Below are 16,088 nucleotides of genomic sequence, written 5' to 3' on the forward strand. Positions count from 1 at the left end.
TACCTAGAATTGAATCCTAAATAAATCTAATTTGAACGACAGGCAGAGAAACATTTCCCCTCATCCCCATTTATCTGATCTATCATTTCGATATCTTTCTATTCAGGCCCCTGATCCTGGCTCGAAAATTGAAAACACCAAATCATACCATGGTTACATGATGAAAGACGACAGCTTTCGGCTTGAAGGCCTAACATCAATTTTCTGAGAGGTAATTTAACAATGTGATTGTTGCCGTCAAGCTGCTTGCAGGATGGCACTTCCGGCGGGCTGGCTTAGTAAGATTACGGGACTCCGCTTCCTGCCTTCTTCCAAGCCGGAGAGTTTGGATAACTTCCGAGGGAATGTATTTCCCGACGCATGGTATGTTCTCAGGTTGCTATCTATAAAGCTCGGCTTGCGCCTCTTTTGCTCCGCGGAAATGAATTGATGATACAATGGCAATGGATATTTCAGACCTATTGTGAATCTGGAGCACTCCCAAACTCATGAGATGGGTATCTATTTCGATGTGAACGAACAGAAATTCTCTAGGCTTCTATTGTTACAAGCGACACATATCATGGTCGCACATGTGTAACATACCAAGACCCCAAGACGATAAGAACGCGGTTGAAAGTCGTACGATTCCCTTCGACTGGTGCTAGAAATGCTGCCGTGCAGTAAAAATGTCTCAGACCTTTCACCTACAGTATCGGAATTCGAGCTTAATATATTTTAAAGTGGTTGTGCATTGAATCTAAAGACGCCTCTCTGTATCAATGACCTCTTTATCCCGTACCCCCACGAGAAATTTAGTCCTTCCTGTGATATTGAGATGGCAGATAAACACCTCATACCATGATTTAACATGCTGGACCTGTCTATATACTTCATTGTTTGGTAGAGTGGCGCAAAAAAGTGTTCAAACTTCTTGGCACAATGTGGTTTCCTTTGATTACGAGACACCCTATTTACGAGCCCGTCACTGCCAGTTCTGATGAATTAGCAATTTCGGGGCCTCATAAAAGTTCCAAGAACAAACTGAGCTTGAGAGTGAATATTCTGATGCTCGTCACCCTTTGTTTCGCATCCTGTGCACTGGGTTTTCTTGCTGCAAGACTTCTAGACACACAATCGACCGCTGTCCGTGTGGGACCTCGATGTATACACTCTTGCTCTGGATTTATTAGATTGTTGGGGAGCTAATATTACATGATTAGTTGCTAAGGAACTCAGTGTCTTCTCCTATAATCGCAATTTTTCATATCCGCCATCTAACATCACAGACGCTGCTTGGAATGGATTGTTTATGACAAAAAGTGATGGGGGATTTTTCAATCATCCTTATGTGGAAGATGAAAGAGCCACATTGAGCGTCTTGCATCAGTTGCACTGTTTGGTACGGATGTATCTTTTTCTTTCTTTTTTGATCATAAATCTGATTTCAAGTCTTCCCAACTTCAAGATTTCACCTTTTTATTGAGACTTTATGCTTTGATATCCAATGATAGTAATTAATGGTAGTTTAGGATGGCATACGTCACATTTACTACCTCAATAATCACGCAGCGACAACAGGAACAGTACTTCTCGAAGAAGAATTAGAACTTCATATGAGAAGAAGTCACATGAGACATTGTATTGATTTTTTGAGACAGAGTTTGATGTGTTGTGGAGACAGTACTATTGAGAGAGTCGATCCTGAGTTAAAGGTAGGTTCATCTCTGCTTCGCTTAACGCGAATCTTCATTTTTTTTAAAGGGAAAACTTAGGCGATTAAGTTATGACCGGAGAGTAAGAATAGTTGTGAAAGCATAATAAAAGATAAGATATGGATGAAGAAGAGAAAGTATGCTTGCTAATGGGAATGATACAGGGTGTAACAGGATGGGGTACCGAGCATGTGTGTACCAATTGGGAAGAGCTGCAGGAATGGGTTGGAGAGAGACAGAGATTAGATCGCGAGGGATGAAAGACAAAGATAGGAGACGCAGGTGTGATGAGTGAAAATAAAGACAGTTCTGGGAATAATTCGAAGAATGTTGCTTGAACAGCTGAAATCTTCACAAGATTAGACGATGTAGTTGCAACGAGATGCCATTTGTATGATAGTCGCATTGCTAAAATTGAATATCATGTGGTTTGACTTGTTGTCTCAAAATTCAAGCAATGTGCCATGAGATTTGAATCTGGCAGGAGCTAAGCATTGCAGAACTTATTAGTTTATCAATATACACCGAAATATTGACCATGGAACTCTGTATACTTGCAATGCTAAATCACGCCATCACATATTTGCAAAAGTTAGCCAAGGCTCGTCAATCGACGAGAACCATCTGTCTCAAAAACGTTGAAAACAGTTAGATCCTCTTAATCACAAACCATATGTAGCACTAAAAGCGTTAAAAAGTATATATGTTTCATTTCCACTATCGTCCATCACACATCCGCAATCCAACGGTTCCGAGTTCCATCCCGATTATGCACCACTTTCCAATCTAGGATTCACAAGCGCAGCCATCTCTTCCTCGCCAACAACACGATCAGCGAGAGATTCCATCAATTTGTTCCAATCTACGCATCGATGTTCTGTCGATTTGACGTGAGGCTGTGGCTTAGATAGTTTCTCCCATCCGAATGTTGTGAGGGTTGTGTCGCCTTGACACATCACTGCACTGCGTAGAATATCGAAACAGTGATCTGACTACTGCGTCAGTATCATCATTTCGAAAATGAGTCGAGAGAATAGTTACCTGCATGTATATCCCAATGTTCAATTGTTGGGTCTGTTATGTTGGGATAGTAGTGATCCCGGTAGTTCCATCGTCGAAGCATTTTCTGTCAACTTGTTAGTTGCTTGATTGAAACAATAATTCAGATGAAACCTGCAATGCAATGAAGTTGATGATGAGCCCCAATCCAGACCATATGCCCACCACCTTCTGGTAGAGATATGGACTTTTGATCACTTTTCTCCAATTCTTCGGTTGTGACCCGTATATTCATGTCTTTCAAAAGATCGTGCCATGCTTGGTCTACCGACTCGCTCGGGGGACCAGCGTAAGGCGATGATGGCAGATCGGGGGGAGCAATTGGTACATATCGGATCTTCACACCTGGCAGAGCTGGAATGAATAAGGAAATTAGCACCTGAAGGTCATCGGGAAGTGAAGGAGCATACGATGAACTGAGGTTGATATGGAAAAAGCTGATTGACGCATGCCGAGTATGAAAACGATGGTATATAACGATATGAGTGAAAGATGTAGGAAGACGACACGCAGAGGGAGATTCGAATTATCTCGTATATTCCTAAGTTTTTTATCTTCTGATAGTTCCTCATCCAATAAAAATGGTTTAAATTCTGATGACATTGTGCTGTGAGAGTGGGAATAGAACTGCTTACTGAAGACTGACACAACTGATCGCGATTATCTTTAATTTGAGGCAAGGTCATAACATATCGGCGACTACGGTCCAGTATATTCAGACTAAACTGTACAGTACCGTGATCTTGCTGCTACATAAAGCACATCGTATGATCTTCGAGGTAGCAATAGGCTTCAATGCATTGCCAGCATAGCCAAGAATGGTGATTTCGAGAACCCAACACCGGATGACATCTCAGCAGACGATGGGTAGGATATTGATATCGGAAGATCCTCGTCTAACCAAGAACTTACGCGCAAGCAGCTGAAAACAATGATATTCAATAAAATCGATACCGACCTGCTTTTGGTCACCGGTTAAATCCAAAACCATAGATATTTGCTGCAGAAAGCATGAATGTCCGGCATTTGTGCGACCTTATTGAGATATAGATGATGGGGAAACCGATAAGGCTTTTCCAATATAGGGGAAAAGATGAAACCAGCGGGAAGTTTCCCTTCTTGACCAATAGTACAAGCAACCTCGTAGGGCAGAACATCAAAGGTGGTATTCGGTACTTAGGTATGTGGAAGGCGAAGCTTTTTGCTCCTTGTCATCATCCAATATTTTGGATCTTTTCGGAAGAAATGATTAAGGAATGGAGATGAAGATGAACTCTTAAAATCATTTTGCTGAACTACAAAATGATCGATTGAACCCACCTACTTATCTCCATCCTCCCAAATATCAGAAACATTACCAGCTCAACCGAACCAAACATTCTCGAGGAAAAATGCGCGTCACCCTTTACCAAATCATAATCTTAAGCTTTGGATTTATGGCCATTGCTGCCCCTCTCAGCCATCCTGGTAAGAAACATCAAGTGCCTCACTGACATGTCACCCCGCTAATAATTTTCATAGACTTCTCTACGATTAGATCAACAGGTTTTTGAAGACGATTCTCAATTATGTAGTATACTTTTACTAAATATCTATCAGATGGAGATGAATTTGTGAGATGGCCTGACAACGCCATTGATGAGAACGGGCTTTCTGTTGCCGCTTACCAAGGTGACTGAAGAAGACAGGAGTTGTCTGACAAACCGGAGGCTGTTTGTGGGGTTAAGTGGTCAGAATTTGGATTGGGAAGTGGCTTGTAGAGGCTTTATTGTTGTAATTGCTTTTTTGAATGGCATCATTCTGGATAAGAGAGCGGGATCGAGTGTTGAGCTCGCTCGGTATTTGGCGGCCAAGAAATGTTGGTCATGTAGCTTGAGAGAATGCAACCCAATCATTTGTCGGAAAGATATTGCGCATTGTCCCACCCGTTGTTGGAGTGAATAGACTGCCAATCGGAGCTACCCCTTTCCAATCCATGTTAAGACGAGAGCCAATAGGCATTATATCAAGCACGTGAAGTCGGCGGATATTCTGTCAGTTCGCTATCTGTTTCCGTTTATCAAAGTTGTAAATGTTTAGTTACACAAACAAGATGCATTGCGAGCTATTCAAACCTCTCCGCACACAGAAATAATAACTTCCAAAATAAAAAGCACACTGAGCGATGTTAGTTATGGCCTCTTTACTCATCAAATTGCTGTTATTATTCTCAGTTATCTTTTGCTATCAGCTCTATACAAGATGGAAACTCAGAAGGAACACACCTGCAGAATGCCAACAGCCTCCAAGTTTACCCACAATTGATCCTTTCCTCGGTTTGGATCTGTTCAAAGAATCTCTCGAGCTAAGAAAGCAGCACATCGTCCTAGAGACCCACGCAAAGCAACATGATATCTACGGCAAGACATTCCAGGCTCTACGTCTCGGGAGAACCACGTTTTATACAGCCCATTCAGATAATCTGAAAGCAATTTATGGAACAGATTGGAAAAAATGGGGTACAGGTAGAGCTAATGCTATGGAGCCTTTTTGCGGTCGAGGATTTGTTACTAGAGATGGCGAAGAATGGCGAGTTCATCGAAGTTTGTTTACTTCAACTTTGACTGAAGCCAACACTGTAAATTTGAAACTCCTCGGCGATGCCTACGAACAGTACATAAAAGTTCTGCCGACAAATGGACAGACTGTCGATTTGGCGCCAACATTTGACGGGTTGGTAAGTTGCATTCCAAATACAAATGTATCATGTCTAACTGACTATAGTTCCTGGATCTATCACTCCAATTTCTGTTCGGTAAGAGCCTAGCAGCATTATACTCGGGAGATTCACCGGTGGATATGCAAACCTTTGAGAAAGCATTTGACGCTGCACAAAGCTGGATGGGTATACGATTGGCATTTGGAAAGTTCGGACGCAGTGCCTCCCTCCTCAGTAAGAAATGGAAAGAATCGTGCAGCATAGCGCATTCATTCGTGGATTATCATATTGGCAAAGCACTAGAGAAAACATATAGCTCAAAGTCAGAAAAGCATGCCTCAAGTCTTCTCGAGAATTTAGTGTCACGGGGAAAAAGCCTGGACGAAATTCGCGCGCAAATTCTTCAAGGTATGCTAGTAACTCAAGATACAACGGGAATAGTTTTAAGCAATACGATATTCCTGCTTTCGAGATATCCCAAAATCTGGACACGACTCCGAGACGATGTTGCTACTCTCGGTCCAGTTGAAGTTTGGAATGCAGCAGATTTGAAAAATTTAAATCTTCTTCACAACTGTATAAGAGAATGTAAGCTTTCTCCGATCTATAGATATTGAGTGTTTTGTCAGAAAAGAACTAATGGATATAGCTTTACGCATCTATCCTCTATTCCACGCAAACGGCCGTGTAGCTCTTGTCAACACAACACTTCCAACTGGCGGGGGCTCTGACGGTACAGCACCAATATTCATCTCAGCAGGCACGAGAGTTAGCACAAATTTTTACACGCTTCACCGAGAAAGATCGGTGTTTGGGGAGGATATCGAGATATTCAATCCTGACCGATGGAACAGCATTTCCCCAAGTAATTGGGAATTCATGCCATTCAGCCATGGTCCGCGTAGCTGTGCTGGTCGACATAAAGCTCTAGGTGAGGCCTCATACATTATTGCCAGAATGGCAACTCAATTCCAGCAAATAGAAAGTCGCGATGATAGGCCATGGACTGAGGACCTGAAATTGGTAGTGAAAAATGGCAATGGCTGCCAAGTAGCGCTTTTTCTTGCTTGAGGAATAGCTTCGTATTAGTCTACTGTGGCTTGTTAGATTCTAACTCAATTTCCGGATATGAATTGATGGTAAGACCTTTGGATAATATTTTGTTATCCATGTGACGGACCCCAGAGGATTTTGCAATAGACAGAACAAGAGTTGCTGCTGGTGCTTATGAATTGGGATGTAGATTAATTAGTGCCAAGATATTATCATCCAATTGTTAGACGTGAGAAACAATCTTTTGTATCTTGATAGAGAACGAGAACTGAAGTGAAGCTATCCCAAAAGTTGATTTAGCGAATGAGCTTACGACATTGCGAACACCACCAACTGTTGGACCTCAGCGGGGGTATAAATGGATATTACCAGTTTGAAACATCAATATATGAATGGTAATATACGTCTTGACTGAATTATGCATGAGACTATTATCTGCATGGCCAGCAAATTTTCTTTCACCTTCATTTCTAACATTCCATCAAGAACGACAATGCTAATTAAAAATCTCTGCCACGCCCAGGAAGCAAACTCCCAAAAAACCAATCATCTACGATGAGCTTAACATTCCTTGCGAGCTCGGATTTGTCGAAAATGAGACAGTGAAAGAGCCAGCAATCTTACCCATCAACCCAAACAGCCGGTAAGACCATCAAATACTTCATAGACGTCTACGTCAGATTTGAGTTAGATCAGTGGCGTTTTTTTTCAAGCATCAGGACAAGTTTTTTATTTCGGTCAAGCTCTCGTATTTATTTCCCAAATGGCTTTCAACCATCAAGCAATGCTCTTCTTATAATATTCCTCTATCTCAGCATATATCTATCAGGTAGGTAGTTCGTCTACTTTAATCGCGAGAAGGACGTCCCAGCCAGCGTCCTAGATCGCTAAATCAACGAAATCAAACGTGTAACCGTCGTGTTAAATTCCCCTTCTTAGACAAACAATACTTGGTGGGAAATAGAGTTACACACTCGGATCCAGCATCCGTATCTTGGTATTGAGGCGTAGCAGGATTATTGAAAAGATCAAAAGATTCCCTGCTGAATTTCACGGCGTAGTTAACGCTGGGTTGACGCGGTTAGACGAGAGGCAGATAGTTAAGTAGACAGTGCGGAGGTCACGAATCGAATCTCAGGTGCTAAATATATGAATAAACAAAAGAAACTGTGAAGTATTAGCCGGAGCTCAAAACAATATCTACAAAGAGAGCATCTCCTGGACCCTAGTATTAATAAGATGTGAAGGTTTGAAAGTTTCTTGTAAACGAATCAACTTAAAGAAATCTACATCATAGAAGATCAGGATTTTGTTATACGTACCTAATAACCCAAAAACCCCCCCTGAAAACCCCTAGAGTCATGAATCTCGATCTTCAATCACCCCGTCCATTCTATAGAAGCTGTTTCTTCCAACAGCAGATTTGGTTGCACTAACCTCTCCAATCACACTTTCCTCGCCCGTCCACCTCTCAATACTTGATCAAATATATCAACCCTATCCCATCCCACCCAGTTCTATCCGATTAATTTACATTCCGATCCACGATTCCCCGCTCTCCGCGACAACGAACCAAACTAAACCCAAACTAAACCAACCACCCGCATCATATCACGTGAGACTCATCCCTACAAGAGTGGCAAAACTCACATATCATATGAAAGACACATCTCGGATTTGTTGCATATCTTATTCAAATCAACACATGTCACACACGCATTAGTGCTTACATGGTATGGTATATAGCATTGGTTCGGATAAAGATAGCGGTGGTCGTATATCTTGGTTTGTAAGTAAAGTGTGGAGGTACGTCGATGTTCCTCGGGAATCGGTTATCCGAATGTAAGAGTTGGGGGTATTGACAAGTGAAAAAGAAATATAATAAAAATCTATCACTTCTAGAGGACTATAATCTATACCTAAATCCTCGAGTTTGAAAATCTGTAAGATCCCCGTCCATGTCTATTTCTCTCTCTGTTTCCTCGTCCTCGGATTCCAAACCCCACTCCTCTCTATCTCTCCTCCCATTCACACTTTTCAAATACCCCCTCAGCCCTGCCGCCATTGCTGCAGACAGAAAATAACATCCTAAACAAACCGCGAACCCTCTCCCAAACCCCACATCTCTCTCATTACGACCAAAAATATGCGGGCCTAACATGTTTCCCACACAATATGCCACAAACATACAAGCACTCATTGTCATTTTCTTCGTCGTACCTCTTGTATTTGCTCCTATAAGACTCATTGTTAAAGGAACAGTAGCGTGAGAGAAGCCAATTAGGTAGAAGCCTGTTAGTTTTAACGAATCGAGAGGAGCCCAGTTCATGAGGCTAGCGCCGATGATAGGGGGAAAAAGAAGAATAGAGAGAATGAGACTCGTGTTATTGGGATAGCGGGATGCGAGATGACCGGATATCAGGATGGTGAGAAAAGATATCAGAGAGGATGGAAGGGAGATGAGAGTTGATTGGAGACCGGTAAATCCGAAGCTTGTTATTAGGATGTTTGCGAAACTGGTTGTTCCTCCACTCGGGATCTGAAGCTCGGTTAGTCATTTTCAGGGAATTGCAAGTCCATTGAGATACCATAGTAAGCAGAGAAATGAAAAAGCAAAACCAAGTTTTTGGATCAAGTAGACACTCGATAGCTTGTTCGCCTTTCCATTTATTTTTGATAGACATAGTAATCCCAGTTCCTGCTAAACGAACTCTCTCCTCTGCACATTTCTTTTCTTCAGGGGTAAGAAACTTGGCACTGAGAATAGTATCTGGTAGAAAAGTGAGGACAAGAAAGCCCCATATAGCTGTTGCTGATCCAAATATCTTGCGATCTGTTAAAAACAATTCCAAATAGCTTTCTTCGGACAACACTTACGATATACAACAGCTTCCAAGGTTTCAACGAAGAATGAATCTGTCCGATACCAAAAGAGAGCAAACTAGCAACAGCACCACCAAAAGAATTCCCCGCGTACCTAGAACGGTATCAGTCCCATCAATCTGGTATTCCACCAATCTCATTTACAAATTACTTACCACAGCCCCATACGACTAGGCATTTCATCCCTCGTATACCACATACTCGTAACATACAAAAACGCCGGACTAATACTTGCTTCCACCATCCCCGTAAAGAGCCTCGCTACCATTAATCCTTCATAAGATGTACATGAAGCCGTACTTGCAACAATGATTCCCCAGATCACAATATCCGCTGCAATGTATTTTGCCACGGGGAGGGTTTGGATCAGATAGACGCCAGGGTATTCCCAGAGAAGATAGCCGAAATAGAAGACACTGGAGATGGAACTAAACTGGCTGTTTACTAGATGCTTGATGCGTGTTAGCAACAACCAAAAATCTGCATCTCACGACTATTATAGCCAGGATTCCTTCCAAATCCGTAAATTACGAATCTCCTAATCCATGAACGAAATATACATACCGTATCCGCTACCAACCCAAACACAGCGGCAGTGCTCAAAATACTCTTATCGATGTAATTGAAATTAAACGTTATAAACATCAAAGGCATCAGTCTTAAATCTATCTTTCTGACCAGTCTTTTTGCGAAAGCTGTGTTTTCAGGAAACGCAGGAGCTGAGTTCGGTGAAGCTGTGATTGTGTCATCGTTGGATTTGGTAGGATTGAGGTCGGGCGCGACCTCATCTGAGCTATGTAGAGATTAGCGATACGTTTGAGGTTATATGAGACCAATGTTGAGATCAAAAGAAAGGGAAACCGTAATACAGTAATGGTGTATCTTCTTCCGTTGACATCTTGACCGTCTCTTATTATCTTCCTTTTGGTATCAAGAACTTCAGCGAGGAATCCAGCCCGTCACTATTAATTTCGGTAGGGAAACGAACGCAGGTCAAGGAGAAGAAGAAACACTGTCAAAATAACCCGTCAAAATGAAATATGTAGTTATGTATTTGTGAGTATAATGGAAAGGAAGCTTTTTGAATCATGATTGTGTTGTTTGTGACAATCGATGTCACGAGCATGATAACGATAGTCGGAGGATCTGTGGGTCATTACAGGGGTTCATCGACACCACCAAGCTGAGATGTGAATAAGCACCTCGAGAGGTTTTGTGTATATTTCAAAGACATTTATGAACACTTTGACTTAAAATGAGGATATTTGGATCATTTTGATGCATCGATGATGGTCTTTATATCTGTTTATTATGTGCCACAAAAAATTTCCTATCTCTTTAGTTGGATGATGTGATAATGCTAGTGGTATTTTCCCATGCACTAATCTTGACAACGAACTTCTACTATTTCGCAGGATATAATTTCAAAGTTCCAACCCACTCCCGCTCATCATACCGCAAGACTCAATGTAGAATCTTGGATACATCAGCAAGCACCACATAGTACAACCCACCAGAAAGCTGCGGATGTTACACTCCACAACCCGTTCCTAATCTTTTTTCTCCGTCCCAAACTCCTGATGCAGAAAAACATCAATCTCCCCAATCATCCTCAGACTCTGTTCAATACTGGGGGATCTGTTTTCCCCTGGTATCTGAACCCACCTTTTGATTAATGTTTGAAGATGTGATCCAATGTTTGTGACGTCTTGGCCGAGGAGATTACGGAGATATGGAAGACGGGAAGCGGCGAGGAGTACAAGCATTGCGCCGGTCATTCTGAATGGACGTTAGCAATGCAATTGAATGTATAATGGCATGAGAAATGGGATGAAATGGAATGGGATCTATTATATGGAGAAGCGAGGAGGGGTGAGAAATACGACATACGACAAAGAACATATCCAAGTATCCATCATAACAGTATGTGCAAATCCTCGTAAATTAATTATGTGAAGTAAACAGGCATCCAAACAATTTCGACACTTTTCAAGGACGTTTTGTGCAACGTTTATGTCTTGAGGATGATTTGTAAGAACCCAAGTCAAGTAAGGTCGATAGATAACACTTCTACATGTCAGATATCTTTGTCTCAGAAATCCTGCATGCTGACCTTGAGCAGGTTGTGTATCAACGACAAATTGTAGAGCTGGGGGTAGAAAATCTCGCCATTCTTCGAGTTGATGGTCTAGTTCCTCTACAATGAAAGGAAATCGTGCGTCGTCAAGACTTGCTCCGGTTTCCTTGGCATAGAGAAGATTGTGAACGCGATTTAGAAGTCGACGCATTGAAATACATGCTAGAAAATAAAGTGATGAATGTTCTTCATCTACTTGTGACTCGTGTGTATCGTAACTACCTGGTAGAGGTATAGTTGATTCAATTGATGCAAGACCTGACTCGGGGAGACCAGATAACTCCGCAAGGTAGTCACTGGTATATGTTAATTTAGAACAATCTCGCACTAAGATTTTAGACTTACCTCTCAAGAATATAACATGACCAAAAGATGCGCCTTAAACATTCAACGTCTTCGGCCGATTCTCCAGGTGAGTGGTAAGATAAAAGCAGTCGACATTTTGCAGCGGTTGCGTTGATGTATTCCCACGCCTGAAGTGGTCGCTGAGAAAAAGCAAAGTACACCCTGATGTTCACAGTTAAAATTGTTTATATCCAAATAGACGGATACTTACGCAGTGTAGAAGAGGCATTGAACGGCGGTTGAACTCATTTCAGTATGAGGAATGTACAGTCTCTTCAGAACTTCATCAAAACAGATATCTGCCATTAGTTTTCGTTGCTTGTAGTACTCATGTTCGTCCGATGTCAGATCCCTTGGGACAGCAATATTTATGATTGATTGACTTGCGCATCCCAGAGACATCATCAATAGAGCCAATACAGATAAAGCTGTAGGCTGCTCCAATTTTCGTAACAAAACACAATTTCGGAGTTGATTTCTTTTGTTTTTTGACATTGCAGGATACCAAAAGTTTATGTTTGCTTGAAATGACTCAATGATGTGATCTAGCTCTGGGCTTCCAACATATGGATGCATAGTAGACGACCTGCTAGCAATTGGCATAATTGCTTGTTCCAAATGAAAAATGGAGGTGTAATTCTGTCTGATGGAAGGAAAAACATCGAATAGCTGCCATGAAAGAATGGACTCAGTAGCAGAAGTATGAAAAGAAGATAAAACAGCATTGTGGACACTTTGTTCATCATGAAAGGATAGATGACGAGGTCTAGCTGTCGGTTGTGGTAATGGTGATGCAATGGTTGCCCCTCCTGAGTACGCCGTTTGAGGCGAGCCCGTATTGTGATCATTGGCGACATGATGATTCATAAAAGCAGGCGAAGCAGCCTAGAAACGAGATAAGCAATGGAACATTGCTTGCACTGACACAGCGAAGGATCATGTACCATCATTGCATTCATATCTTGTAGATATCTTTCGATACGGAGGACGCCCTCCAAAATCGAGTCATTCTTGCCTCGACTAGAATTTCATCATGTTAGATAGGATACAACTCAAGATTGAAGTGGAAACTTACGGATTCACATCAATCCCATACGAACAATCCTGATCCGTCGCTATGCATGTAGCACATGGATTGTGCCCATCGCATCTACGACACCAGTATTTAGTATGTGAGGACCCCTTGAACGAATGATAATCACCTGATTTTTCTCAATCGGCAAACATCGCACTGTATGAGTGGTCAACAACTTCTCACATGAGTATTGACCGAGGTTCTTACTGCATGAGCTGCCCGTCGTCTTGTCCGTGGGGCAGGATCTACGGCCGACATCACAACGCTCGCAGGGAACACCAGATGCTCTCAACTTTCAATATAGATATTCGGGGGATTCGGCATAAGACTTTTGGGATTTAAACTACAAGATATGACAACGCCTACTTGGTGGACGCGTATCCAATTTTTTTCTTAATAATTGGCACGGATGTTTCTTCCTCTCGAAGAAGAATGGCTCGAATGGTTAGCCGGCGTAAAAAGCCTTTGTGATTATGTGGAGTGTGGGAAAATAAATATGCGGTTGAAATTAAAAATTGGGGTCATGTGGGGTGGTGAATGGTGGGAGGGTGGGTTAGCGGTGGTGCATGCATGTATTGGACACGGGCACGATAATTTCCCTGTATTCTTGAGAGTAGGACTTGAAATAGTTCGTACGGAGTAGATTTTGATAACTTTAGATACACTGGTGTTGTTTACATGCACTGCCTGCTGGCATGAAATTTAATGACAGAAATTAGATCGTAATTCATAGTAATATTAAATCAACTCAAGCACCGTAAGCTCCAGTGCTTCTCAATCAGTCAGGTACAACATAAATTGCTTTAAACTTCTCCCTTCACAATCGTCGTATCAACTCGGAGTGTCCTGAGAACAGTAGTTGCATCTCTCTTCTCCAAACTCCTTTGAACTGGATTTGGCGCCTCGAACACTTCAGCCAACTCCTCCAATGTTCTGTCCTTAGTTTCTGGGAAGTAAAAGTAAATGATCGCTGCTTCGACCAAATCCCAGAAGACAAATACGAGATAAAAGTAGTAGTGAATGTTCTCGAATGCTGGCCCCGAGCTGTATTGAATGATTGTGCTTGCGACCGACGAGGAGAAATTGCCGATAGCCGTACCCTTGGCTCTGGTTGAAGTTGGGAGCGTCTCGGCAATATACATGCTTTGTAAAGCGGTCCATCCAAACGAATAGACAAACCCGAAGATGTAGATAAATGCGATGACTGTGTTTGCGGCAGTGACGTTAGTTGTATCCTGGGTAGCCAATTTAGATGTTCCGGTGATGATTGCAAAGCAGACCGAGCAAAATACGATGGAGTAGAGTAAAAGTGGTCGACGACCCCAATTGTCCGTATATCTAGCCCCGGCAATGGCTCCGACAAAGCAGATAGGAGAGTAGATGCCGTTCATCAAAAGTTGTCTTTGTTCAGATACAATTCCAGCATTGAGTAACATCTCGGGCAAGTAGTAGCTGGTAACGGAGTTTCCACTCAATTGACCAAAGCATGCCATTCCAAGTACGCAAATAAGACGGCGGCGAGCCGAATGTGTTTTCACAAGCTCAGAATAATCCCACCATCTTTTGTCAGAATCATTAAGGCCAATTTGCTGTTGCATCTCCTTGAGTTGCAAAGTGACCATTGGGTGATCGATCGAACCTTCTCCATGGTACCTTGCCAAGACCTTAATAGCTTCGTCTGCATTGTCTTGTGCCATCAACCAACGGGGAGATTCTGGTAACCACCAAATGCCGATCGCGACAAATCCAGAGGAAATCAACTGGCACCAAATGGGTATCCTCCAGCTAGCGTTACCATCGATTGTCCTACAACCATACACAACCCAAGATGCAACAATTGATCCGATGTACCTGATTATTGATCAGCGTTGCGTATTCTCAAAGAATGAAAATTAACGTACCAAGTAGTATTGTACAGCCCAGTGAGAGTACCTCTCCAGGCAGGATGCTAAACTAGTCAGTCACTGCCACAACAATTTAATATTTAAACTTACAGCCATCTCGCTCACATAGCAAGGAGCACTGACGCAGCAAAAGCTGACTCCAAAGCCAAGAATAAAACGACCAGCAAGAAACATGCCATGACTTGTTGAAGGCGCTTGAACACATGTACCAATGATCACCAAAACTGCGCCAGTAAGCATGCCCATGCGTCTACCAAAGTAATCGTTAACAGGACCAGTGAAGAAGACCGCAGGAATCGAGCCTATGTTGTACATGGCAAAAACAAGGCCAGTCGAAGACCCTGCAGCGCTCCTTCGGGGAGGTTAGTATCATAATACTCTATGTTGATGACATATAATCTTTCGAAGACGAAAGACTATCTCTAAATGGCCAGATTGTACATGACTTTCTAGGGTTGAAACGACCCCAGTGAAATGGAGTGAAGGGAACTGGTAAGTACTTACATGTGAAAGTAAGCTTGATAGGTCTTCATAGCATTAAGACCACCCATTAAAGAGCCATCATATCCATTCAAACATCCACATAGATATGCGACCATCAAACAACCATAAAGACGAAACATGCTTAAAGTGAAAGGACTGGGCTTCGTTTCGTCGACATCTTGGGCAAGTTGAACTGCCTCACCAACCACCCCCTCCGACTTTGTTTCGTGCAGTTCAACATCCTGCAAGTGCTTTTCGGCCATTGCTAATGAGAAGAAGTAGACAACACCACGAACTGGAGAGATAGGTAGGAATGAACAAGAACACCAGATGGCAATATACTTCGCCTCTTCCTCTTTTCATCAGCAGCGCGAAGGAGTAATATATAGTCCCCAGGCCCGTCCGTCATCTTCCTCTATGAAGTTTGCCATCATTGGTCTCATTTGATTGTCTTCCCGTCGTCCCTGATCTCCCAACCCATCGAAGCGTGAACAGAGTCCATTTTTGGCCTGCATCCCGACGTTATCAACCGCATGAAGCTCGAAGCTCTGGAGATACCCCAGATTCACAACATGGGGAAACAGGGGAACTTTGCGGCGAGTAATCAAACGACCAATGGCGGTTCAACCTGAATCGAGATTTCGAGTGGAGATGTAAGCTAGAATTCGCGGTGAGAGTGGGTTGGTGCGCCAATTTCAATGAATAGTATGGTCTCGTGTTTGTAGTGATTTTACCTACAGGGGGTTCGGCTCCGCGT

At 42.5% G+C, this 16,088-nt stretch overlaps 7 protein-coding genes across 7 annotated transcripts; 3 read left to right on the forward strand and 4 right to left on the reverse strand.

Annotated features, from left to right (window-relative positions):
* The first annotated feature begins 670 nt into the window (after positions 1 to 670).
* Positions 671 to 2,118, forward strand: BCIN_02g08890 (hypothetical protein). Its single transcript, XM_024691616.1, has 4 exons — positions 671 to 1,144; positions 1,203 to 1,381; positions 1,512 to 1,694; positions 1,859 to 2,118. The coding sequence occupies exons 1-4, from the start codon at positions 922 to 924 to the stop codon at positions 1,952 to 1,954; spliced, it is 681 nt and encodes a 226-aa protein (XP_024547387.1). The 5' UTR covers positions 671 to 921; the 3' UTR covers positions 1,955 to 2,118.
* A 136-nt stretch (positions 2,119 to 2,254) lies between these two features.
* Positions 2,255 to 3,683, reverse strand: BCIN_02g08900 (hypothetical protein). The gene is made up of 4 exons (XM_024691617.1): positions 3,164 to 3,683; positions 2,872 to 3,107; positions 2,736 to 2,820; positions 2,255 to 2,682 (listed from the first exon to the last, which is right to left on the reverse strand). The coding sequence occupies exons 1-4, from the start codon at positions 3,354 to 3,356 to the stop codon at positions 2,462 to 2,464; spliced, it is 735 nt and encodes a 244-aa protein (XP_024547388.1). The 5' UTR covers positions 3,357 to 3,683; the 3' UTR covers positions 2,255 to 2,461.
* A 199-nt stretch (positions 3,684 to 3,882) lies between these two features.
* BCIN_02g08910 (hypothetical protein) lies at positions 3,883 to 4,660 on the forward strand. The gene is made up of 3 exons (XM_024691618.1): positions 3,883 to 4,220; positions 4,275 to 4,298; positions 4,353 to 4,660. The coding sequence occupies exons 1-3, from the start codon at positions 4,145 to 4,147 to the stop codon at positions 4,430 to 4,432; spliced, it is 180 nt and encodes a 59-aa protein (XP_024547389.1). The 5' UTR covers positions 3,883 to 4,144; the 3' UTR covers positions 4,433 to 4,660.
* Positions 4,661 to 4,817: 157 nt separating this feature from the next.
* BCIN_02g08920 (hypothetical protein) lies at positions 4,818 to 6,711 on the forward strand. The gene is made up of 3 exons (XM_001554255.2): positions 4,818 to 5,469; positions 5,517 to 6,039; positions 6,101 to 6,711. The coding sequence occupies exons 1-3, from the start codon at positions 4,918 to 4,920 to the stop codon at positions 6,520 to 6,522; spliced, it is 1,497 nt and encodes a 498-aa protein (XP_001554305.2). The 5' UTR covers positions 4,818 to 4,917; the 3' UTR covers positions 6,523 to 6,711.
* Positions 6,712 to 8,240: 1,529 nt separating this feature from the next.
* BCIN_02g08930 (hypothetical protein) lies at positions 8,241 to 10,475 on the reverse strand. Its single transcript, XM_024691619.1, has 6 exons — positions 10,257 to 10,475; positions 9,952 to 10,180; positions 9,543 to 9,838; positions 9,382 to 9,481; positions 9,093 to 9,329; positions 8,241 to 9,043 (listed from the first exon to the last, which is right to left on the reverse strand). Exons 1-6 carry the CDS (start codon positions 10,283 to 10,285, stop codon positions 8,411 to 8,413), a joined length of 1,524 nt encoding a protein of 507 aa, XP_024547390.1. The 5' UTR covers positions 10,286 to 10,475; the 3' UTR covers positions 8,241 to 8,410.
* A 188-nt stretch (positions 10,476 to 10,663) lies between these two features.
* On the reverse strand, positions 10,664 to 13,514 carry BCIN_02g08940 (hypothetical protein). Its single transcript, XM_024691620.1, has 8 exons — positions 13,152 to 13,514; positions 13,072 to 13,100; positions 12,945 to 13,019; positions 12,814 to 12,889; positions 12,081 to 12,754; positions 11,870 to 12,031; positions 11,278 to 11,820; positions 10,664 to 11,166 (listed from the first exon to the last, which is right to left on the reverse strand). The coding sequence occupies exons 1-8, from the start codon at positions 13,200 to 13,202 to the stop codon at positions 10,938 to 10,940; spliced, it is 1,839 nt and encodes a 612-aa protein (XP_024547391.1). The 5' UTR covers positions 13,203 to 13,514; the 3' UTR covers positions 10,664 to 10,937.
* Positions 13,515 to 13,570: 56 nt separating this feature from the next.
* On the reverse strand, positions 13,571 to 15,990 carry BCIN_02g08950 (hypothetical protein). Its single transcript, XM_001554258.2, has 4 exons — positions 15,353 to 15,990; positions 14,939 to 15,200; positions 14,846 to 14,892; positions 13,571 to 14,795 (listed from the first exon to the last, which is right to left on the reverse strand). Exons 1-4 carry the CDS (start codon positions 15,592 to 15,594, stop codon positions 13,748 to 13,750), a joined length of 1,599 nt encoding a protein of 532 aa, XP_001554308.2. The 5' UTR covers positions 15,595 to 15,990; the 3' UTR covers positions 13,571 to 13,747.
* Between the last annotated feature and the right edge of the window lie 98 nt (positions 15,991 to 16,088).

Source organism: Botrytis cinerea, chromosome 2, assembly GCF_000143535.2.
Source record: "Botrytis cinerea B05.10 chromosome 2, complete sequence".
Classification (NCBI taxonomy): Eukaryota; Fungi; Ascomycota; class Leotiomycetes; order Helotiales; family Sclerotiniaceae; genus Botrytis; species Botrytis cinerea.

Coding starts and splice junctions, on each gene's coding strand:
- BCIN_02g08890 (XM_024691616.1), top strand. CDS start 922: ATGTGGTTTCCTTTGATTACGAGACACCCTATTTACGAGCCCGTCACT. Junction 1,382..1,511: donor TGCATCAGTTGCACTGTTTG/GTACGGATGTAT, acceptor ATGGTAGTTTAG/GATGGCATACGTCACATTTA. Junction 1,695..1,858: donor GAGTCGATCCTGAGTTAAAG/GTAGGTTCATCT, acceptor GGAATGATACAG/GGTGTAACAGGATGGGGTAC.
- BCIN_02g08900 (XM_024691617.1), bottom strand. CDS start 3,356: ATGTCATCAGAATTTAAACCATTTTTATTGGATGAGGAACTATCAGAA. Junction 3,108..3,163: donor CATATCAACCTCAGTTCATC/GTATGCTCCTTC, acceptor TATTCATTCCAG/CTCTGCCAGGTGTGAAGATC. Junction 2,821..2,871: donor ATCATCAACTTCATTGCATT/GCAGGTTTCATC, acceptor ACAAGTTGACAG/AAAATGCTTCGACGATGGAA.
- BCIN_02g08910 (XM_024691618.1), top strand. CDS start 4,145: ATGCGCGTCACCCTTTACCAAATCATAATCTTAAGCTTTGGATTTATG. Junction 4,221..4,274: donor TGCCCCTCTCAGCCATCCTG/GTAAGAAACATC, acceptor TAATTTTCATAG/ACTTCTCTACGATTAGATCA. Junction 4,299..4,352: donor CTCTACGATTAGATCAACAG/GTTTTTGAAGAC, acceptor AATATCTATCAG/ATGGAGATGAATTTGTGAGA.
- BCIN_02g08920 (XM_001554255.2), top strand. CDS start 4,918: ATGTTAGTTATGGCCTCTTTACTCATCAAATTGCTGTTATTATTCTCA. Junction 5,470..5,516: donor CGCCAACATTTGACGGGTTG/GTAAGTTGCATT, acceptor AACTGACTATAG/TTCCTGGATCTATCACTCCA. Junction 6,040..6,100: donor TCACAACTGTATAAGAGAAT/GTAAGCTTTCTC, acceptor TAATGGATATAG/CTTTACGCATCTATCCTCTA.
- BCIN_02g08930 (XM_024691619.1), bottom strand. CDS start 10,285: ATGTCAACGGAAGAAGATACACCATTACT. Junction 9,482..9,542: donor CCTAGTCGTATGGGGCTGTG/GTAAGTAATTTG, acceptor ATACCGTTCTAG/GTACGCGGGGAATTCTTTTG. Junction 9,330..9,381: donor CTTGGAAGCTGTTGTATATC/GTAAGTGTTGTC, acceptor ACAGATCGCAAG/ATATTTGGATCAGCAACAGC.
- BCIN_02g08940 (XM_024691620.1), bottom strand. CDS start 13,202: ATGTCGGCCGTAGATCCTGCCCCACGGACAAGACGACGGGCAGCTCAT. Junction 13,020..13,071: donor TGCCGATTGAGAAAAATCAG/GTGATTATCATT, acceptor CTGGTGTCGTAG/ATGCGATGGGCACAATCCAT. Junction 12,755..12,813: donor AAGATATGAATGCAATGATG/GTACATGATCCT, acceptor TCTCGTTTCTAG/GCTGCTTCGCCTGCTTTTAT.
- BCIN_02g08950 (XM_001554258.2), bottom strand. CDS start 15,594: ATGGCCGAAAAGCACTTGCAGGATGTTGAACTGCACGAAACAAAGTCG. Junction 15,201..15,352: donor TATCAAGCTTACTTTCACAT/GTAAGTACTTAC, acceptor ACCTCCCCGAAG/GAGCGCTGCAGGGTCTTCGA. Junction 14,796..14,845: donor GGGCTGTACAATACTACTTG/GTACGTTAATTT, acceptor ATCAATAATCAG/GTACATCGGATCAATTGTTG.